Source organism: Mesocricetus auratus, unplaced genomic scaffold (genome assembly GCF_017639785.1).
Source record: "Mesocricetus auratus isolate SY011 unplaced genomic scaffold, BCM_Maur_2.0 Super-Scaffold_100007, whole genome shotgun sequence".
Taxonomy (NCBI): domain Eukaryota; kingdom Metazoa; phylum Chordata; class Mammalia; order Rodentia; family Cricetidae; genus Mesocricetus; species Mesocricetus auratus.
The window spans coordinates 72,438,245-72,457,217 of NW_024429191.1; the positions used below are offsets into that span (position 1 = coordinate 72,438,245).

Below are 18,973 nucleotides of genomic sequence, written 5' to 3' on the forward strand. Positions count from 1 at the left end.
AGGGCCACACTTAGCTAGGGCATTTAACTCTCCCGGTAACGATGAGATGCCTAGATTATGAGCCCCACTTTAAAGAGAGAAAAGCTGAGGCCCAGGGATCTTCATTCACTCACTAAGACCTTAGCTGGAAGAAAAGGTTTTGATCTGGGTCTGTCTAGAAAGTCTATTCTTGCTCTAGGATAGTCCAGGCCATGCCTGCTGGGGTGGTAGGGAAGGGATCTGAAGGCCAGGAGGATGGGGGCCTGAGGGAACCATTTAGGGCAAGTAAAAACCCATGGGGTTGGATTCAACAATGGTTCACTCCCAAGCCAAGGGAAGTGGGAAAGGGGTGGGCACCAGACCACATGTGGGATGGGGGAAAGGCAGAGGCTCTGGTGAATGCAGCCTGGTCCTTGGGGCTAGAGAATTTCTAGGAAACCAGGGAACAGCCCCTCCCCAGGGCATAGTGGGCATTCTAGAAGCTGAAGGAGGAAGGACGGGAGTGTTAGCAGCCACCCAGGAGTTCCCACACTGCCCAAGAGCCAGCTGTCTACCCTGCAGCTGGAATGGGGGCACTGCAAGACAAAGATGGAAGACTGGCTGAGGGGCTCCCCAGTTCCCTGTGGTGTCTGCTGAACCCTGCAGGCTGCTATGGCTCTTTTTCCTCCAGAGCCAAGTTCCTTCTCTGGGCCAGAAGCCAGGTTTCTCAGGCAGCCCCCACTTCCTGCCTTGTCTAGGGTCTACACCCGCCTGCCAGCACTCCGTTAACCTGGCCCAGCTGTCTGGGCCCTGGATCCCTAGGCCTGGCACACAGCCCACCCTGCTCGGAGAAGCAAAGAAGGGAGGAGATCCCGGAGCAGACCAACATGTGTAATCAAGACACAGGGTGTAGGGACAACAGGCTACAGTTACCAATGGGCTTGAAGCCTCTGTGAAACTGGGGACTCCCCAGGCCACCCACCCCTGCACCCCTGCACACCTGCACCCCCAGAATGCCAAAAATGATGAAGAAGGCACAGCAGATGACCACAATGTTGCCAATGGGCTTGAGAGAGGACATCAGCGTCTCTACCACCAGCTTCAGCCCCTGGGCCCGGCTGATGACCCTGGAGAGCAGAGGGAGGGGGTGGTGAATATTCAAACACTCCCATAGCCTTTGCCCCATAGGACCCTTCCACCTGCCCTAACCTTAGCTTGCTGTCCCTCCTCTCTGCCCTCCCAGCATATGTGGAAGTTCTCTTTTCCCAGAGCTCCCACCGCGAGGACTTCCCCCTCCTGCAGTCTCCAAACAGGCACCCGCAGTTCCAGGCTAACAAGTGTATTTCCTCATCAGGCTGGGAGTGGAGAGGACTCCACTGGAGGCAGGCATCACCCAGGGATCAGTGTAATGAGGTGGGAGCGATGACAACCAGGAGACCGTAGTAGGGGCACGCAGGGAGCAACAGGGAAGGGGGGGATGATCATTACAGACAGAGAAGTAGCACGATTGTCTGGGTATCACCCCCAGTCAGGAGGAATTCTGAGTTAGGTTGGGACTGCCTGCCTGGGGAAGGCAGACCCCCTGCTGAGAGTTAGCAGGAGTGATCCCCGAGGGCTGCAGAAGGTGAGGAAAGACAGCTGGAGGATCCCCGTTACTCACAGGGAGGACAGAACATCACCCTGAGGGGACTCTAAGGGCCCTATGAGCCTTCCTATTGTGCTCCCAATAGAGTGAGTCCCAGCAGAGCCGGAACAGAAGAGCGCACCACACTGGAAAGGAGTGTGCAAAACAGACAGTGGCTGTGTGTCCTGGAGGGAAATGACCAGAACAGTGACTTGAGTGTCATCCAGAGTGGAACACAGAATTACCTGAGGTCCACAGCCAGGAGGTGGAGTGCACAAGGGATTTGGCTCCCTTGTGAGGGTATTGGTTATTAAAGTTGGTTATTAAAGGTGGCAGGGTGGGGGGGAGGGTCACCTGAGTGGACGTAGGGTCCGCAGCAGCCGCAGCACCCTCAACATGCCAAGGATCTTGGTGCCACTGTCGGAGACCATGGATACCAGGATGTCGATGACAGAGATGAGCACCAGCAAGCCATCCAGCACATTCCAGCTGCTGCGCAGGTAGGCCTGTTCCCCAAAGCACCAGCCCAGTGCCACCACCTGGGGACCACCATCACGTCATTGGCACTAGCCACTCTCCCTGCAACCCCCAACCCCGCCCTCCACTGTAACCAGCCCTCCTACCCCCCACTAGTTCCATTATCCCCATGCCCACTGGAGGTCAGAGGACCCAAACCAGGGCTGCCCATCCCCCCCCTACCTTCACGGTCATTTCAGCCAGAAAGACTGCAGTGAAGATGTAATTGGAGAGCGTTAGGAAGATTCGTTCCTGCAGGAGAGAGATGGCAGCAGCGGGAACCACCTATTAGGAGGCCCATCCATGGGCCAGATATGCTCGGCATGAAGAAGTCAAAACAGCTCCAGATATTTGATCCTGAAAGAACTGTCCCGTCATAGTGCCTGACTTGCAACTCTGGAAAGTTTTGCCCCTGCCCTGAACAGGCAAACCTCTGCTGTGTGCTGTAGAGGAGACAGGCTGCTATCTGAATCTCCAGTTCCTTGATTTCTTTCTTGAAACTGGAGCGGGATTGAACTTGATCTCCAACCCTGCCTGCCATTCTACCAGCTCACTTGCTTTCCTGCTGTGAGACCCAGAAACCCGCTTGCTGCGGCAGGCAGGCTCGGGAGCATGGGTACAGACTGTGCCACCTCGGGTACCACATTTATGCCGGCATTGGTGACCCAGTGCCCTGGTATTTACGGGCTGAGGTCATCTCTTATGGCTGAGAGAGGGGAGCTTGAAGGGTGAGCATGTGTGTATGAGAGAGAGTGTGAGTGTGTGAGTGTGTGTGTGTGTGTGAGAGAGTGTGTGTGTGTGTGCACGCAATGGAGGACAGGGGGACAAAGTTGGAGACAGAGAAACTGAGTGGGAAGGTAGAGATAGTGCCATGATGTATGGGGTCTTGGGTGGACAACAGACAGGCATAGGGGTGCACCACCCTGCCCACCTAGTCCTGGTGGGCAGGCCCCTCCAATTCTCAAGCTTTCTCCACCCTCCCCTGGCCTGGCTGAGGCCCACCTTGATGAAAAACAAGCGCCCGCAGCACTGACATCTGAACAGTGACAGGGAAAGCAGCAAAGAGGAATGGGGGGACCTCTGGCCACCTTTAAGCCAAGAGGGGAAATGGGGCCACCTCTGCTACCCTTCTAGAACCTGAACTGTGGCCAGTGGGAAGGACTCTGATGCCAGGCTAGGAGAGACAGCTCCTAGAGCCAGTAGGGCCCATCCAAAGAACTGAGGCTCTTGGGAAGGGTGTCTAGTTACTCACACTTCTGCTGCTCTGTGCAAGCAGAAGTGACCAGCGTACCTCCTACTCTCCTTAGGTCCCCAAAGCCTAGTTGTTTGTGACTTGGTAGGACCCAAGGAACAAAGAATAGCTTCTCCATCCCGTATCCCGCTGTATATCACCCTTGGGATGGTGTGTGTGTGTGTGTGTGTGTGGTTCCCCAACAATGTACCAGTCACAGTGACATTGAGACTCCTGGCCAGGCACAGGGAAAGCAGTACTGCTCTGCCTACACAGGATCAATCTTATGTGTCACCTCATCTTAGGACAGGGCTTGGAAGAAATATATATATATATATATATATATATATATATATTTCATATAATATAAGAAGGTAATGGAGTACCCAGTTGGGCTGTTTTGCCAGTAGAAGGGAAACTGAGGCAGGAGAGGACACAGGAGGCATCTTGGCAATGGGTCCAGAAACAAATAACAGAGTCCAGGAGTCCTAAAGGGAGCCCTGGCTTGTCCCCTTGCCATGTCTGTGATATGTGACCTTAGGCAAACTGGAGAGTTTGAGCTTTCTCGCCTCCTTTGCTTGTTCTGACTGCTAACCCAGGGAGAACTTGGCGCTCAGCAGAATTCAACAGAAGTGTTTATATCCTGGTGACTCACAGCGCTGTGGGGGTCAATTTTGGGGCGTTCCATGGCGATGGTGATACAGTTGAGAAAGATGATGACCAGGACCACATGGTCGAACATCTTGTGGGTGATGATCCGGTGACACAGGAGACGGAACCTGCTCCGGGGACAGAGGTAAAGGCTGGGAAGGAGAGGAACCTGCAGACTATCCCCGCTGCTTTGCACTTTGACCCCATGGCTAGCATCCCCAGAGAGCAACACAACAGACCTTGACTGAGGAGGGAAGATGTAGGCAGACCAGGAATCTCGCTCTCGGCAACAGGCAGGAAGCCGGGCTCTGACCCAGGCGCGCATTCGTTCCCCTTTGCTCTAGAAAGGAGCACTGAGGTGTGAGCTAATCCAGGACTCCAAGCCTTCAAAGTCTGTCTCCTCTTGAACTGCCCTGAACCTGGTTCCATCCCTCCCAACTTCTAGACAAGCCCTCTGTCCTGTTCCTTACCTTTATCTCTAAAACCACCTCTTGGTTCCCAACACACCAAGCCCCAGCATCGCCCTCCTTCATCCTCCCCCTCCTTCCCTGCATTCCCAGCCTCCCGCCTCCTGCCCAGCCCCCTGCCTTTCTTCCTCCCTCCCTGCTGGGTTTGGAAACTGCATCAATTATCAAACAATGTACCCATCACAGTTGTCTGCTCAGATACACCTGGGCCAAGGAGACACAGACCCTTCTCATGTGCTAACCCTCATCCTGCGCCCCTGTCCTTGTGCTCATCTTCAGGGTAAAGGGGGTGGTGAAGGGGTGGGGGAGGAGTAAGTGGCTAAGGACATGCTGTAAGTCAGGGCTTGTGATGAGGTTCAGATGGGAAAGGGGGACAGGCGGGGAGGGGAGACGTCAGTTTAGAGAGATGAGTGATGGGTCTTCCTGAGTCACAGGGGGAGGGCCATGAAAGATTCATACACATCTGCCTGAAACCATTCATATCCACCAAGGACAGCCGAGAGCAGCCAGCCCTGGCCACAAGCATGAGGGTTTGAGGCTCTGCAGGGTGGCAGAGAGAAAGGCTGCAAGATTGCAGACTGGGCATGTCTGGTGATAAGTCGCCTGGGCAAGACTGCCCTCTCTCAAGATCAGGGGTGAGGGGGTCACTGTGCCCCGTGGGAATCTTACCAGGTTGCCCTCATCATCACCGTCGTCCCCATCCAGTGGGGGGTCATCAGGCCTCAGGGCCCGGGCCAAACGCCCTGAAGCTGACTTGCCATTGCAGTCTTGGTGCTCAGAGGCAGAACTTCGGCCACTGGCTGTGCGGTGCAATCCTGGCACCTGCAGGGTGTCAGGCAGGTCAAAAGAACTCTTGGCCTCACGGTCCAAGGAACCCCTGTGGCGATGGTCACTGCCTGCTGGGCTGGCCCGCTCCTCCTCCGAACTCTCCCCCTCATCCTGGCTCTCCTGTCCCTCTCCTGACAGCAGGGACCTCCGCTCCCCACTCGGACTCCTCCGCTTCAGGCTGGGGGCCCGGCCCAAGCTGTTCCGGCTGGAGCGCCTGCTGGTCCAGCTGCTTGCCGCACTCCAGGGACTGTGTGGGGAGCTGCGGGCACTTGGCTGCAGGGTGAGCAGAGAAGAAATTACGTCAGCTGAGTCTGCAAGGGCCTTCATTTCTCACGTGGACCCCTACTATCCTGTGAGCCTCCCCGGAATGGACATTGGCAGAAGTGACGTTAACCGGAGGTCTGGAATCCAGTGCCTCAGTTCAGCCCTGCTTCAACCTGCCAGTAACTAAGCCTCTCGGTGCCTCTGCTTTCTCATCTGTAAAGTAGATCCAGCACTTGTTTTTCATTTAGCTTGTGAGATGAGTGTTGTCATCACTGAGAGGCAGCGTCAAATAATGGCAAGAAAGAACTCAAATAACTCATAGCAAGAAAGCCAGTGGTTCTCAACTGTGGGTCACATGACCCTTTCACAGGGGTCACCTAAAACCATGGAGAACACAGATATTTATGTTATGATTCATAACAGCAGCAAGGTTACAGTTATGAAGTAGCAACACTTTTATGGTTGGGGTCACCATGATATGAGGAACTGTATTAAAAGGTCACAACCACAGGAAGGCTGAGAACTACTGAAAAAAGTAATACAACTGATAGCTGGGTGTAATGGTGAAGACCTGCAATCCCAGCACTTTGGAGGGATTCAGAGATGGTGACCAGGAGTTTAAGATTACCCTTGCCTACACCACATCAAGCTCAATGCTAGCCTGATATGTGAGACTCTGTCTTGAAAAAAGCAAAACAACAAAAGTGAACAGAGGGCCTGAGTAAACATTTCTCAAAAGAAGACAAAAACTGCAAGCAAATAAATATACATGGAAAATGTTCAGTATGGCTAATCATCAGGGAAAAGCTAATCATTTCTTTTTCACTTTTATGTGTGTGTATATAAGATCTGTGTGTGTATACATCATATATGTGTATGTGTATATATATATGAGATCTACATATGTATACATATATATGCATGTGTATATATTTATGATATCTATTTGTGTATACATATATATGCGTGTGTATGTATATATATATATTTATGAGATCCGTGTGTGTGTGTGTGTGTGTGTGTGTGTGTGTGTCATGGTATACCTCATGTGTTGGTCCTCAGCTTCCACCATGTCTTGAGATAAGGTCTCTTATTCTTTATCACTACGTACCCAGCTAGTCTTTGAACTCCCACGATCCTCCTGTCTCTGCTCATCTCACCATAGGATCACTGGGATTACAATGAATGCCCTTGTGCCCAGCTCTATGTTTGTGTGGCAAGTGCTTTCCCTACTGAGCCATCTCCAAACACCCCAAATACAAGTTAAAACAGCAAGTGCCCCACACCTGTTGGAACAACTATGGTCCAAGTCAATGTGCAGAAAAGGGAACATTTGCACACTGTTGGTAGGAATGTAAATTAGTACAGCTACTGTGGAAAACCATATGGAAGATCTTCAAAAATCTAAAAATAGAATGATTATATAGTCCAGCAATTCTACAACTATAGATATATACAGAAAGGATTCTAAATAACTACGCAAAAAAACCAGCTCTACGCTCATGTTCATTGCGTCACTGTTCACAATAGCAAAGTATCCATCAGCCAAAAGGATTTTTAAAATGGGGTTACACACATGGCTTAGTGGTTATGAACATGCAACGCTCTTTCAAAGAGCCCTAGTTCAGTTCCTGGCATCCACACTGGGAGGCTGATAACTGCTTATGACTCTCACATAGCACTCAGCCTTTACAAAGAAGGCGGTTGGGGAGATGGCTCAGTGGGTAAGATCCCTGCCACACAAGCATGAGGGCCTGAGTTCAGATAGTCAGCACCCATGTACAAAAGCCAGGTGTAGTTGGGCACAGCTGTAACTCTAGCTCTGGGTCAGGGGTAGAGACGAGCGCATCCCTCATGTTTGCTGACCAGCCAGTCTAGACAGTCAGTGAGCACGAGCTTCAGCTAGAGACCCTGTCTGGAAAGATAGGTGGAGAACAACAGAGAAACACATCCAGCATTGACTTCTGGCCTCCACACAACGTGCATATGCGTGTGCACACACACTTAAATACAAATAGTAAAAATGGAAACAAGGAAATCCTGTCACTGCCAGTAACATGGGTGACCTTGGAGAAAAGGATACAAAGCAAAATAATCCAGACACGGAGAAACAGATTCCCCCATGATCTCGGTTTGGATTCTGAAAGGACTGGATGTATGAAGAGCTGAATGGTGGCTCACAGAGCTTGGGATGCTGGGAGCTATTTGGTCCAGGGTACAAAATGTCAATCAGAGCAAAGGAATACACCTGTAGTAGCATGGTGACTATAAACATCAATGACCTAATGTATTTTTGAATTTTCTAAGAGAGTTGACTTCAAATGTGATGACAGAAAACAAGTATGTGAGGTGTTATATTCATTAATTAACTTAATAATGTCATTTCAGCTGGGCGGTGGTGGCGCACGCCTTTAATCCCAGCACTCGGGAGGCAGAGGCAGGCGGATCTCTGTGAGTTCGAGGCCAGGCTGGACCAATAGCCTCCGAAACAATACAGAGAAACCCTGTCTCATAAAAACCAAAAATAAAAAATAATAATGTCATTTCATATTTGTATGCGTCAAAAACTGAATTTTACAACATAAGCATATACAATAGTTTAACAATTAGAAATAAAGTCTTAGCTAGCCAATGAAGTGGCACATACCTTTAATCCTAGCACTCCAGAGGCAGAGGCAGGTGGAACTCTGTGAATTCAAGGCCAACCAAGTCTACATAGTGAATTCCAGGCAGCTAGAGCTACATGGGGAGCCCCTGTCTCAGCAAAGCAAAACAAATAAATAAATAAAGCCTTGGCTGAGTGAGGCATGCCTCTTATCTTAGTACTCTGGGAGACTGAGGCAGGAGGGTCATGTGTTCAGAACCAGCATGGGCTATGTACTGAGACCCTGTTTTGAAATGCCAATTAAAATAATAACAAATCAAAGGTAAAGACTTCAAGCTAAAAAGACAGCATAAGCACAGTCTTCTGCACTATAAAAGCTGGCTTTGTCACTCACTTCAGCCACCTGAGATTGAAGTCTCCATTAGTAAAATGGAAGCAATGATGGTACCTCTCTCACAGTAGTAGGGCAGTAAAGATTACACTCATAGTATCTACAGCAGAATCTAGCATGGGATCAAGAGCTAAATAAGGATTTGTATAAAGTATAAAGGGGAAGTGTGTACCCCATCTTTGACCTACGGGAGAGGCCCAGAGAAGTTAAATCCTGCCTGGGTCACACAAGAAGAGAGCAGGGGATGCTGGGTAACAACACTGCTTCCCTAGCCCTGACTGCTCTGTCCAGTCCCAGGGGCCGTTTCCTTGGATCTGCCTGCCTCCATCCCCTCATCCTGCCACCCACTAATCTCCCACATTGGGGCACCAACTCGCAGTTCCTTACCGGCGACTTCATCTCATGATGAGCAGCTCCAGGCTCAGCAGACCCACTGCTACTGGTACGGCGAGAGCCGGGCCCCGGTGCTTCCCCCACGCCTGTGCTGGAGCTCTTGGGCAGCGACATGGGCGTAGCAGCTGTGTGGATGATGAGGGGTGGCAGAAGGCTCTTTCGAAGTTCTGGGTGTTCTCCCAAGGCCACCACTGCAGGAGGAGAGGGGAGATCCTGAGTCCATCCGGGCAGGGCCAGGGCCAGAGGCTATGCCCTCAGGACCATTACTCACAGGCCAAGCGCTTCTTCCTGTCCCCATCACCATCCACGCTGGGTGAAAAGAAATCAGGCTCTGACTCAGACTTGGTGGCATCTCCCTAGGGTCAGGGAACAGTGGGCCATTAGGACCCGGGCCAGGCAGGTGTCATCATCATGGGCCAAGGTCTCCGTCTCATCACATGAACACACCACACAGACCACAGGAACCAGAAACCACGATAGATACGAGGCATGCATGGAGACAGGCCAGACCACCCAGGCTGGGAGCCCGGGGCTTCCCATGGCTGATGCCTCTGCCTCCCACCAGCCAAACCTTACGGCACAAGCAGCCTGGCTGGCCTGGCACCAAAACTAGCTGAGGGGAGAAGGGGGTGGCTGGATGGGCAGGTGGCACAGGCCAGAGGGGTTGAGAACCAGGGTGAAGAGGTCACTACAGCCTCAGTTCCAAAAGCCTACTCAAGGTCCCTTCCCTCCTCCTCATGTTGTCCCTCCCTGAATCTCCTACCTGTGGATCTGTGAAGGAAACAGAAAGACCCAAGCCAGAGCAACTTAGCACAATGACACCTTAGTCCCTTGACCTCTGGCCTCTACCTTCCAAGTCCCAGCTTCTTCCTGGCCCCATTTCTACTTCTCTCTCTGTCTCTGGGATAGATTTTTTCCCTTCCTTCTTAGCAGGTCAGTAGGTTTCCCAGTAATTATACACTCCTCCTTAAGAAGTTATTAAAAATACTTGATTGCTACTTTTGATAAGGGCATAAATATTGGATAATTGGCATCTCAGGGGATCGTTTTCATTAACTCAGTTTACATCCCTAACGAGGCCTTTAATTATCAAGTGTGATCTCCAGGGGGCTGCTAGGGATGCACAGCACTATGGGGTCCCGTGGGAAGCCTGGCTTCGCCCCAAATTCTAGTGCCAGCACAGGGAACAGCAGAGGACAGGTTTGGCATGAGGGACCAGAAGGAGGGACATGCTCAGAGATGGCTGGTAGGATTTAGTTCAATGACTAGTGGTCAGAGACTCGAACTAGTGGGTTTAAAATTTTGTCACCGTACAGCAAGAGATGGCTGGTAGGATTTAGTTCAATGACTAGTGGTCAGAGACTCGAAGTAGTGGGTTTAAAATTTTGTCACCGTACAGCAAGAGCTACAGCCCATCCCTGCATCCTCCAAGGACTTGTACTGAGCTGAGGCATCTGTGAGGTCTCCGGTGGAGACCCGGGGCAAGGGGCGAAGGGGAAAAGAATGAGGGCGCATGTTCTAGGACCACAGGTCTTAACTCCAGTGAGGCTGGACGTTTCAGACTCCTTCAGGACCCAGGTGCAGGCAGGCACGCATGCGGCGCCCACAGGCATGTGCCCACAGAGGATTCTAAGTCCCTTCCTTCTCGGGCCCATCCACAGGCCTAGCCGGGATGGGAATTTGCCCTCTGTGGCTTGATGTGGGCAGAGGCAAAGATGCTCCTCCCTTTCGTGTCCTCAAGGTGGGGGAAGGGACTTAAAATCAAAGCAAACCTCACAACACCAATGACCACCACGGCGACCACAGGTTGCACGACAGCTGAGCATGAACAGGAGCACAGAGACACAGGGGCAGAGTGGAGAGGGCGCTGGGCACAGGGGCATGCCAACTCGTGATTGCATACCTACCCCCTGGGAGTCGACAGGCAGCTGAATACAGCTTAACTGTCCACTCGCATCTTCCCGTTTGCTGATTTCCTACAGCGAGAGGGGGAGGCAGGGGAGGCTGCTGTTCACAGGCGCTCGGGCCCTCAAAGATCAGCAATGTCCCAAGAGGATGAAGAAAAGGAAATGAGAGACACGGGGAAGGGAAAGTGGGACAGGACAGCCTTCTAGAATCCAGCCTCAGGCCCCCAGGCCTGAATGAATCCGAAGGGTGGAGGCAGAGGTCACAAAGGTAAGAAGCGTAGGAAGGATCAAGTCCTCCCATAGTCCTTGTAAGAGTAGCCACTGTGCTTTTCTGTGGAACTAGGGATCACATCCACGGCTCTTGACTTTTTGAGATAAGTCTCACTACATGGCTCAGACTGGAATGGAACTCAGGATCCTCTTGACTCTGCCTTCTAAGGGCTGGGAATGACAGGTGTGTGCCACCATACCCAGCCTTAAATTGCTTATGAACAAAAGCTCACTTCCTTACAAGGTTGGAGATGGCACCATTAGAAGCATCTCGCAGGGTAGGCACCTGAGGTCACAGAAGTTAAAGAAACTGCCCCACACTGTGCAGAGTTAGAGACTGTGGGCTGTGCCCCACATCTCCAACTGAGAACGCAGCTTCCCTCTCTCTGTTCCAAGGTGCTTGTTCCAAGGGTAGGGATGGGCAGAGAGGGTATGAAGAAGTGGATTAAAGCTGGGGACAGGGCCTCAATGAGGAGCAGAGTCTGGTCTCATCATTTCTAAGATTCAGTTCAAGTCAGAATGGATGCATATGCCCAGAGCAGGATGAGAGGTGACAAGTAACAGTGGGATGGCGGCCATGATGTTGTTTAGCAGCAATTAATGGCTACATACAGGGTGTGCTGCTTGTTCATCTAATTAAGTGCATGGATGACAAATATACAGGAATTCAGGGCACTACCCCCTGGGAATCAGGAAATCAGCAGCCAAGAAGGCTCTGTCCCCAAAGCCACCCCTACCCACTCTTAGCAGGATGTTAAAGCCAGCAAGAGGGCTACCCTTGAGGTCTCCCGCTGAGGTCTGCCAAAATGGGACAGAAGCTCCTTCCACTGAGGTGGGCTGTCTTGTTAACAAAAACAAAACAGTATTCCAGGTTATCACTACCCCAAAACTAGCCTCCCTTGCCAGACCTGACACCCCACAGAGGTAAGGACAGGTGGCTCTGGATGTGCCCAAGCCATCATCACTGAATGACACGCCATGCAGGACAGTGGAGCAGCCGGCCCAGGCCTTCAGGGCTACAGCTGCAGCCCACCCCATGGAGGAGGTTCAACCTTGAAATCCTTTCTCTATTGCATACCTTACCTGAAGCAACCCAGCCCTTGAAGGCACCAGGCCCTGGGTGACTGACACTCTCTCAGTAAGGGCACTTACACTATGAAGGTTTAAGAGGGAATCTCCTGTGAGGCCCTTGTCAATCCTTCCCATGCTGGGAAAGCTCTCAGGCCCCCAGCAGGGCCAGGGTGACCAGGCCAGACATAAGGGCCTGGCAGCTCTGTTCCCACACTCAGACATTGCTGCTGCCTAGCAACCAGGCCAGCTCAGCTGCACTCAATTTAACAAGGTGTTTGTGAAAGCCAGTTGATGGGGAAGGGGCTATCTACACCGGACACCCCAGGTCCACCACGGTAGCTGGATGAAGGGGGAAATGCCAGGGTATTTTCCACTTCCTTCAGATTTTTTTTTCCTGAGAGTAAACTCAGCCATCACAAAGAGCTTTTGGAAGGAACTGAAGAGAGCCATCCCCGCTCAGCTCTTCACTGTGGCAGGCAGCTAGCAACTACCAATCATGAGGCTCTCGGGAGAACCCTGTGGTACCTCTCAAATCTTCGGGTCCAAGGGAAACCTCAAAGAAGTGTCCTATTGCAGGGAGAGTGCCAATTGCAAGAGACCCACCCACCCATCACTAAAGCCTCCCACACACACCTCGAGCTGCCTCTGCAGCCACCCAGCGGGGAGGAAACGATAATGGTAACTACACAATTAAAACGGAAGCAGAGAAAGGCTGGTGCCCGACAGATGCTCCGGCACACCACTAGTGCCCGACACCCGCACCCCTCCTCAGCCCAACCCGGCCCAGGGGGAACAGCCCTCCCTTGCAAGGCTGGGAAAGAGTTGGAAAATAGATTTTTGTTTTTCCACCGTGTGCTGGGTATTTATAGACTAGGCCGCAGCGGGAGTTTCCATCCGGGTCACCCAGCGAGAACTGGACCAAGAGCTTCTCCAGGCCCAACCTGGTGCATTTCTAGGTTGGGTCAACCTGGCCTGTTTGAGGTGCTGGGATGATGGAGTGGGAATGAGAGCTTGGGTGGGGTGCAAGCTATGAGAGACAGGCAGAGCTGAGGGAGAAGGAGGTAGGCCTTTGGGACAGAAGCCGTGCCCTGGCGCAGCCGGGGCAGGATCAATGTGAATCAATATTAATTGATAACGCTGCCTGTGACGGAGGTGATGGAGTCTGGGCTGGAAATAGGACGCTCATCTCTGCCATGCCTGCAGCTAATTGGGCTCATTTCTCACCCTGGGCAGCTCAGCCCTGCCTGGGGCCCTGGTGGCATCTTCATCAGCTCAGCCTGTGCTCTCATAGCACACAAGCCTCCCCCTCCCCTCAGCCCAGAGGAGCCCTCCCCACATGTGCCATAAGGCCCATGCTCTGGGGTCCAGCTACATAGGTCTCCAAATTTGACTTGTCTTTCTGGGGAAGGGCCTAGCTGACTAAAAGAACCCCTGTAAGCTGCCAATGCATAACCCTCCACACAGCCATCTCCTTTCTCAAACCTGATGGCAGGTTTCAAAAGGCCCAGTACTTCACACCCCAGGCCCACCCTGGCGTAGTCCAATGGTTACTGCCTGCAGGATCTCCCAGGCCTCCCAGTCAGCAGCAGAGGGAAGAAGAGGCAGTCATTCCTCCTGGGGGTCAGGAGACTGCTCTCAGCACGCTGACATGGGCAGGGTAGGGGGTTACCTCTGCCTGGAAGCCTTCCACCAGGATGGCGACAAGCAGGTTAAAGAGCACATAGTTGCCAAACGTCATGAGGGCGATGAAGTAAAGGGCAGCCCAAGACGATGTGGAGGCCATGCCATTGTAGAGGACTTTATTCCAGTCTTCCTGTGTCAGGATCTGTGGGCAGGGGACAGGCGTCAGGGCTTGACTGGACACCCAGCCTCCCCAACTCACCCCTGCCCTGTGACCCTCCAACCTGAAAGACGGTGACGATGGCCCAGAGCAGGGAGTCAAAATTCTTCCGGTCTGGCAACGTGTCCCCATCCCGTTCAGATGCAAACTTGCAACCAAAGAGGTGCATGCCCAGGATGCTGGAGACACAGGAAGTCCCCGACAGGGTCAGGGTCCTGTGCTCCTGCCCCTAGTCCCACCCGACCCTCGGCCAGCAGTGAGCTCACCTGAAGATGAAGATGAAGAGCATGAGCAGCATGCAGAAGGTGGCCACGTTGTCCATGGTCTTCATGAGCACCACAAGCTGCCGCTGCAGTGCCGGCAGGAAGCGCACTAACTTCAGCACCCGCATCAGGCGGAAGGTCCGCAGCACCGACAGGCCACCTCCCTGCTGGCCCACAATCTCCCACACGCTGTGGGAGGCAGGCAGCCTGAGTCCCTACACCCTGGGATCCTGACCTCCCTTTCTGAGGACCCGCTGGTGACATCTGAGACCCAGCTGCCCAGCACAGCTTGGAGAAGGGTCGTGCACAGCAGGGTCACGCACAGCCCTTCTGGCTTCACAGGGGCTGGAAGTTCAGGTGACAGCTCCAGTTCGCTTGACCATCCCCTGTCAGCCAGAGATCACATCCTGGCAGTCCTCTCCCTAGATCCCACCAATGCAAGTTATGGAATATTTGCTTTATTCTCTTCTAATGAAATCTAGAGCCAATTCCAGAAACCAATAAAGTAGTTCTGGCCCTGGGCTGGGGGTGGGGGTTGGAATTCTTTCCAGGTCTTGGAAACCCTAAAGTAAGTTGCTGGGCGTCTGAGTTGGTTTCCAAGCACTTTGCAAGCAGGAAAGCTGGCTACATCTCACTCTTCCTCCACCTCCACTCTCGAGCCAACTCTCTGATCCTCACCCACCCCAGGCCTGGGTAGGGTTGAGGACAAGAGGCAGACGCAAGGAGAGCCGATGGAAAAGGGGCCCAGGCTCTAGGAAAGCAAGGTGAGACCCAGAGAGAAGGTAAAGAGATGGAATGCTGAGGCCAGGCCTCTCACTCTAAGCCATCCCTGCTGATGCTCTTTCAGACAAAAGCAGGAGGGGGCAGTCATACCTGATGACAACAATGACACCATCGAAGATGTTGTAGGGATTCTTAATGTAGCCAAAGGGACCATATACGAGCAGCTTCAGCAGCATCTCCAAGGCGAAGAGGCTGGTGAAGACGATGTTGCTGATTTCCAGGGCGTTGGTGAGCTCCTCGGGCTAGAGGGCAGCGGTGTATGTGACAGACTCATTCCCAAGCCCCGCATCCCAGTCCTCCTGAACATGGGGCCCCAGGGAGAGGAGCAGGAATAGCAACCTTAGGGAGCATCCAGAAGAAAGGCATTCAAGGGCAGCCACCCTGGGATCGTTCCCAGGACTGGGTCTCAGGTCCTGAGACTAAAGAATTTTTCAGGGGCTACTGTGTGAGTTCTGCTGTTTCTCCTAGGCAGCCTAAGATTTTTCAATTCCTATCCTTAGGCCTTGGTCACATTTGTGTTAACAAGCAGGAGGGAAATCCCCAAAATGAGGATTTGTCTGTAGCTTGTCCCTGATGATATCTGGAATAATCCTCACCCTATCCTGCCGCTCACTCTGTGACCTTCAGTAAGATTACCAAGCTCTCTGGCCAACTGTAAAACACCAGAGGTAATTCCTTTTACGTCCCTACCCAAGGTCTGGGATGGGCTCAGGGATGCGTGGTAGCAAGGCCGTCAGAGGCACGGATGACAAAAGCCATCCCCTCTGCTTGTCTCGGCTCACAATACTCTCTTCCCTCCAGTGGGATCGAAGTGCCTGCTGTATGCCTAGCAATGAGCCAGGCATCGCAAGAGCTATAAAAACACACCTCCCAGGAGCCCTGGGTCTGGCTCGAAACAAGTTGTATACACACTAAACGGCTGAATAACCACAAGGGACTTTAGAACCTGCCTTGGTGCCAAAATATATAGTCAGATAGAAAACCTGGAAGTTCAGGGGAGACAATGCCGAGAAAGGTGATTGGTGGGAGGCAGCCCTTATAATGAACTCCAAAGGTAAGTGGGTCTCCGGGGAGAGCCCTGGAGAGGAGGAGGGGTGAGTAAGCTGGGGGAGAAGGGAGGGCTGGGATGCGGGTCAGGATGTGATTAGCTCAGCCGGCTCACTGCCCACCTGACAGGTGAACAAGAAACCAAAAACCCAAGGTGCATAGCAGCTGCCCACAAAGCAGAGTTAAAAGAAACAGTCACAGCTGGGCAGTGGTGGAGTATGCATTTAATCCCAGCACTAGGGAAGCAGAGGTAGGCAGATGTCTGTGAGTTCGAGGCCAGCCTGATCTAAAGAACGAGTTCCAGGACAGCATCCAAAGCAATACAGAGAAACCCTGTCTCGAAAAAAAAAAAAACCCAAAACAACAACAACAAAAAGCCAAGATGGAAAAAAAAAAGAAAGAAAGAAAAGGGTAGAAACAGCCAAATGAGGCCCTCATTCCGTCAGACACCTCCTGTTTACCCAGATGACTCGTCTGGCTGCCCAAGCATGAAGCCAGGACCTGAGCGTAACCAAAAAAAAATTTTTAAGACAGGGTGACAGGGTTTCTCTGTGTAGCTTCAGAGCCTGTCCTGGAACTCACTCTGTAGACCAGGCTAACTTCCGAACTCACAAAGATCAGCCTGCCTCTGCCTCCCAAATGCTGGGACTAACAGTATGTGCCACCTCTGCCCAGCCAACCAAATGTATCTTAGTAGCCCTAATCTGTGTGATCAGGCTGGGAGGGAGGTTAGAGAGCTAGAAGGAAAGGGCCTCTCACTAGTGGGCTGGGGGAGGGGTCACAATAGATACACTCTCAGCCCATGCATGGGGTTCTTCCTAAAGGCAGGCCTGAGTGTCCGAGAGTCATCTGAGCCGCTACTGGGGCAACTCTTTGGGCCATCCATTGCTCCAGCAGATCTTGAGCTGGTATTTGATTCACCAGTTCTGAGCAGAGAGGCACAAGGGGACACTGCAACCTCATCTAGTTAATAGGGTCACACCGAGACCGGACCTTTGGCCCTTCCAGTATAAGCACAGTGCAGAAATAGGCCATTTAAGTGCAGATAAAGCCCAGGGCTCAGACCTTTTCTGACCTTACTCTGCACTCCAAAATCCAGTGATCAAGGAGCCATCGTCAGTGCGCCTGCCCCACTTACTCAACCTTCCTCCCTGAGACTTGAACACACAGGCAGGGTGCCTCACAGGCTCCTGGCTCTCAGCAGGCTTCTTCACCTGCCACCCACCTAACAAGCTTCTTCTGCTTATTCCAAAAGGCAGCAGAAAAAGCTAAGAGATAGTACAAATGGGTTCTAAGACAAAGGGCAGGGAGATCCAGGGAAGGGGAATCTCGCATCACCCTGACCCCGGTAACACTAAACAAGGCCACAGCCACAGACAGGGAGGCAGCCGCAGACATATGATGGGCTGAGCGCATAGCACACCTTCTAGAGGTGTAGGTGTCAAACACAAGCAACAGGAAAGCAGCATGGAGCGCAATCACAAGGGCTGGATTTTATGTCACAGAAAGTATACGGATTGAGCATCTCTAATCCAAAACCCCAAATCTGAAACCTACAACTTCCTGAGCACTGATGTGATGCCACAAGTGGGAATTCCCAGCTGACCGCATGACAGGTTACAGTCAAAAGAAGTATACTAGCTGGGCAGGGTGACACCTGCCTTCAATCCTAGCACACACCTTCAATCGAAGTACCCAGAGGTGGAGGCAGGCAGATTTCTGAATTCCAAGGTCAGCATGGTCTACATAGTAAGTTCTAGGCCAGCCAGGGCTACATAATAAGGCCCTGTTATAAAACTAAAACCAAAAAAATGAGACAAACAAAAGCACAAGTATTCTCAAAATACACAATTTTAAAGCAGGCAATGTATACAAGGAGCATATGAACCATCAATGAATTTGGACGTAGGTCTCATGACTAAAACATCTTGTTGTGCAAGTGGAAATACTCTCAAATCTAAAACACTTCTGATACCAAACATTTTGTTGTTTTTTTTCAAGACAAGGTTTCTTGGTGTCGCCTTGGCTGTCCTGGAACCAGCTCTGTAGACCTGGCTGGCTTCAAACTCACAGAGATCTACATGCCATGTACTGGCATGTGCCACCACCACCTAGCCAAAACATTTTAAATGAATACAAAATAATTCAATCTGTACTTCAAAAATGCTACTAAGAATCAAAATGTATAAAACTCCTTTAAACAGCTGAAAGCATAGTAATTTTCAAGAGTTTTTTTACATGGGGGAAGAAGGGGGTGTCCTTATGTAGCCTAGTCCGGGTAGGCCTTGAACTCACAACCTCCAGTCTCCTGAGTGCTGGGCCGCCATGCCCTGCCAGCCCCATATCTTTGATATATGTGTTTGCTCCAGTAGTGGTTCCTAACAGGACAGCTACTGTGTGTACACAGGTTTCATCCTTGTAGCCCCAGGCAATCTGCATCAGTAGCCTAGGGGCACACGCTAACACAGTTTATCAGTGCATAGGGAAAGACTCAGTGAGAAGGCAGGTGCAGGGGACTCCTGGAGGGCTGTGCCATTAATCTCCACCAGAGAGGTGGGGCAGCAAGGGCTGAAGACCCCTCCCCACCCTGCCAAGCAGCTTTGGAGAAGCTGAGGTGCCTGATACAGCCAGACCTTGTCCAGGCACTTGGCCTCAGCCTTGCCACTCTCCTGCACACACTTAAAGGCCAGGCCTCTTTTTTTTCCCAGAACCCTATAGTTCAGTCCCTGGTGATCCAAGGAAGAAGAAAAAACAAAAAAAACAAACAAACAAAAAAGAAAAAACCTTTCTTCCCCAGAAAGCCAGGTCTGTCCAAGTTACTAAATCGGAGGCTGGGAATGTTTTGCCAACACAGGACAGGACAC

General features: G+C 51.8%; 1 protein-coding gene across 1 annotated transcript in view; it reads right to left on the reverse strand.

The window, feature by feature from the left end:
- The window catches only part of Cacna1g (calcium voltage-gated channel subunit alpha1 G), a 64,887-nt gene that overhangs the window by 19,502 nt on the left and 26,412 nt on the right, over positions 1 to 18,973 (reverse strand). The window contains 13 exon segments of the mRNA XM_040749526.1: positions 959 to 1,085; positions 1,937 to 2,121; positions 2,282 to 2,350; positions 3,985 to 4,108; positions 4,220 to 4,320; positions 5,117 to 5,548; positions 8,923 to 9,119; positions 9,200 to 9,284; positions 10,836 to 10,904; positions 13,846 to 14,001; positions 14,081 to 14,195; positions 14,283 to 14,468; positions 15,153 to 15,304. Of these exon segments, the coding sequence (XP_040605460.1) occupies positions 959 to 1,085; positions 1,937 to 2,121; positions 2,282 to 2,350; positions 3,985 to 4,108; positions 4,220 to 4,320; positions 5,117 to 5,548; positions 8,923 to 9,119; positions 9,200 to 9,284; positions 10,836 to 10,904; positions 13,846 to 14,001; positions 14,081 to 14,195; positions 14,283 to 14,468; positions 15,153 to 15,304 (1,998 nt within the window).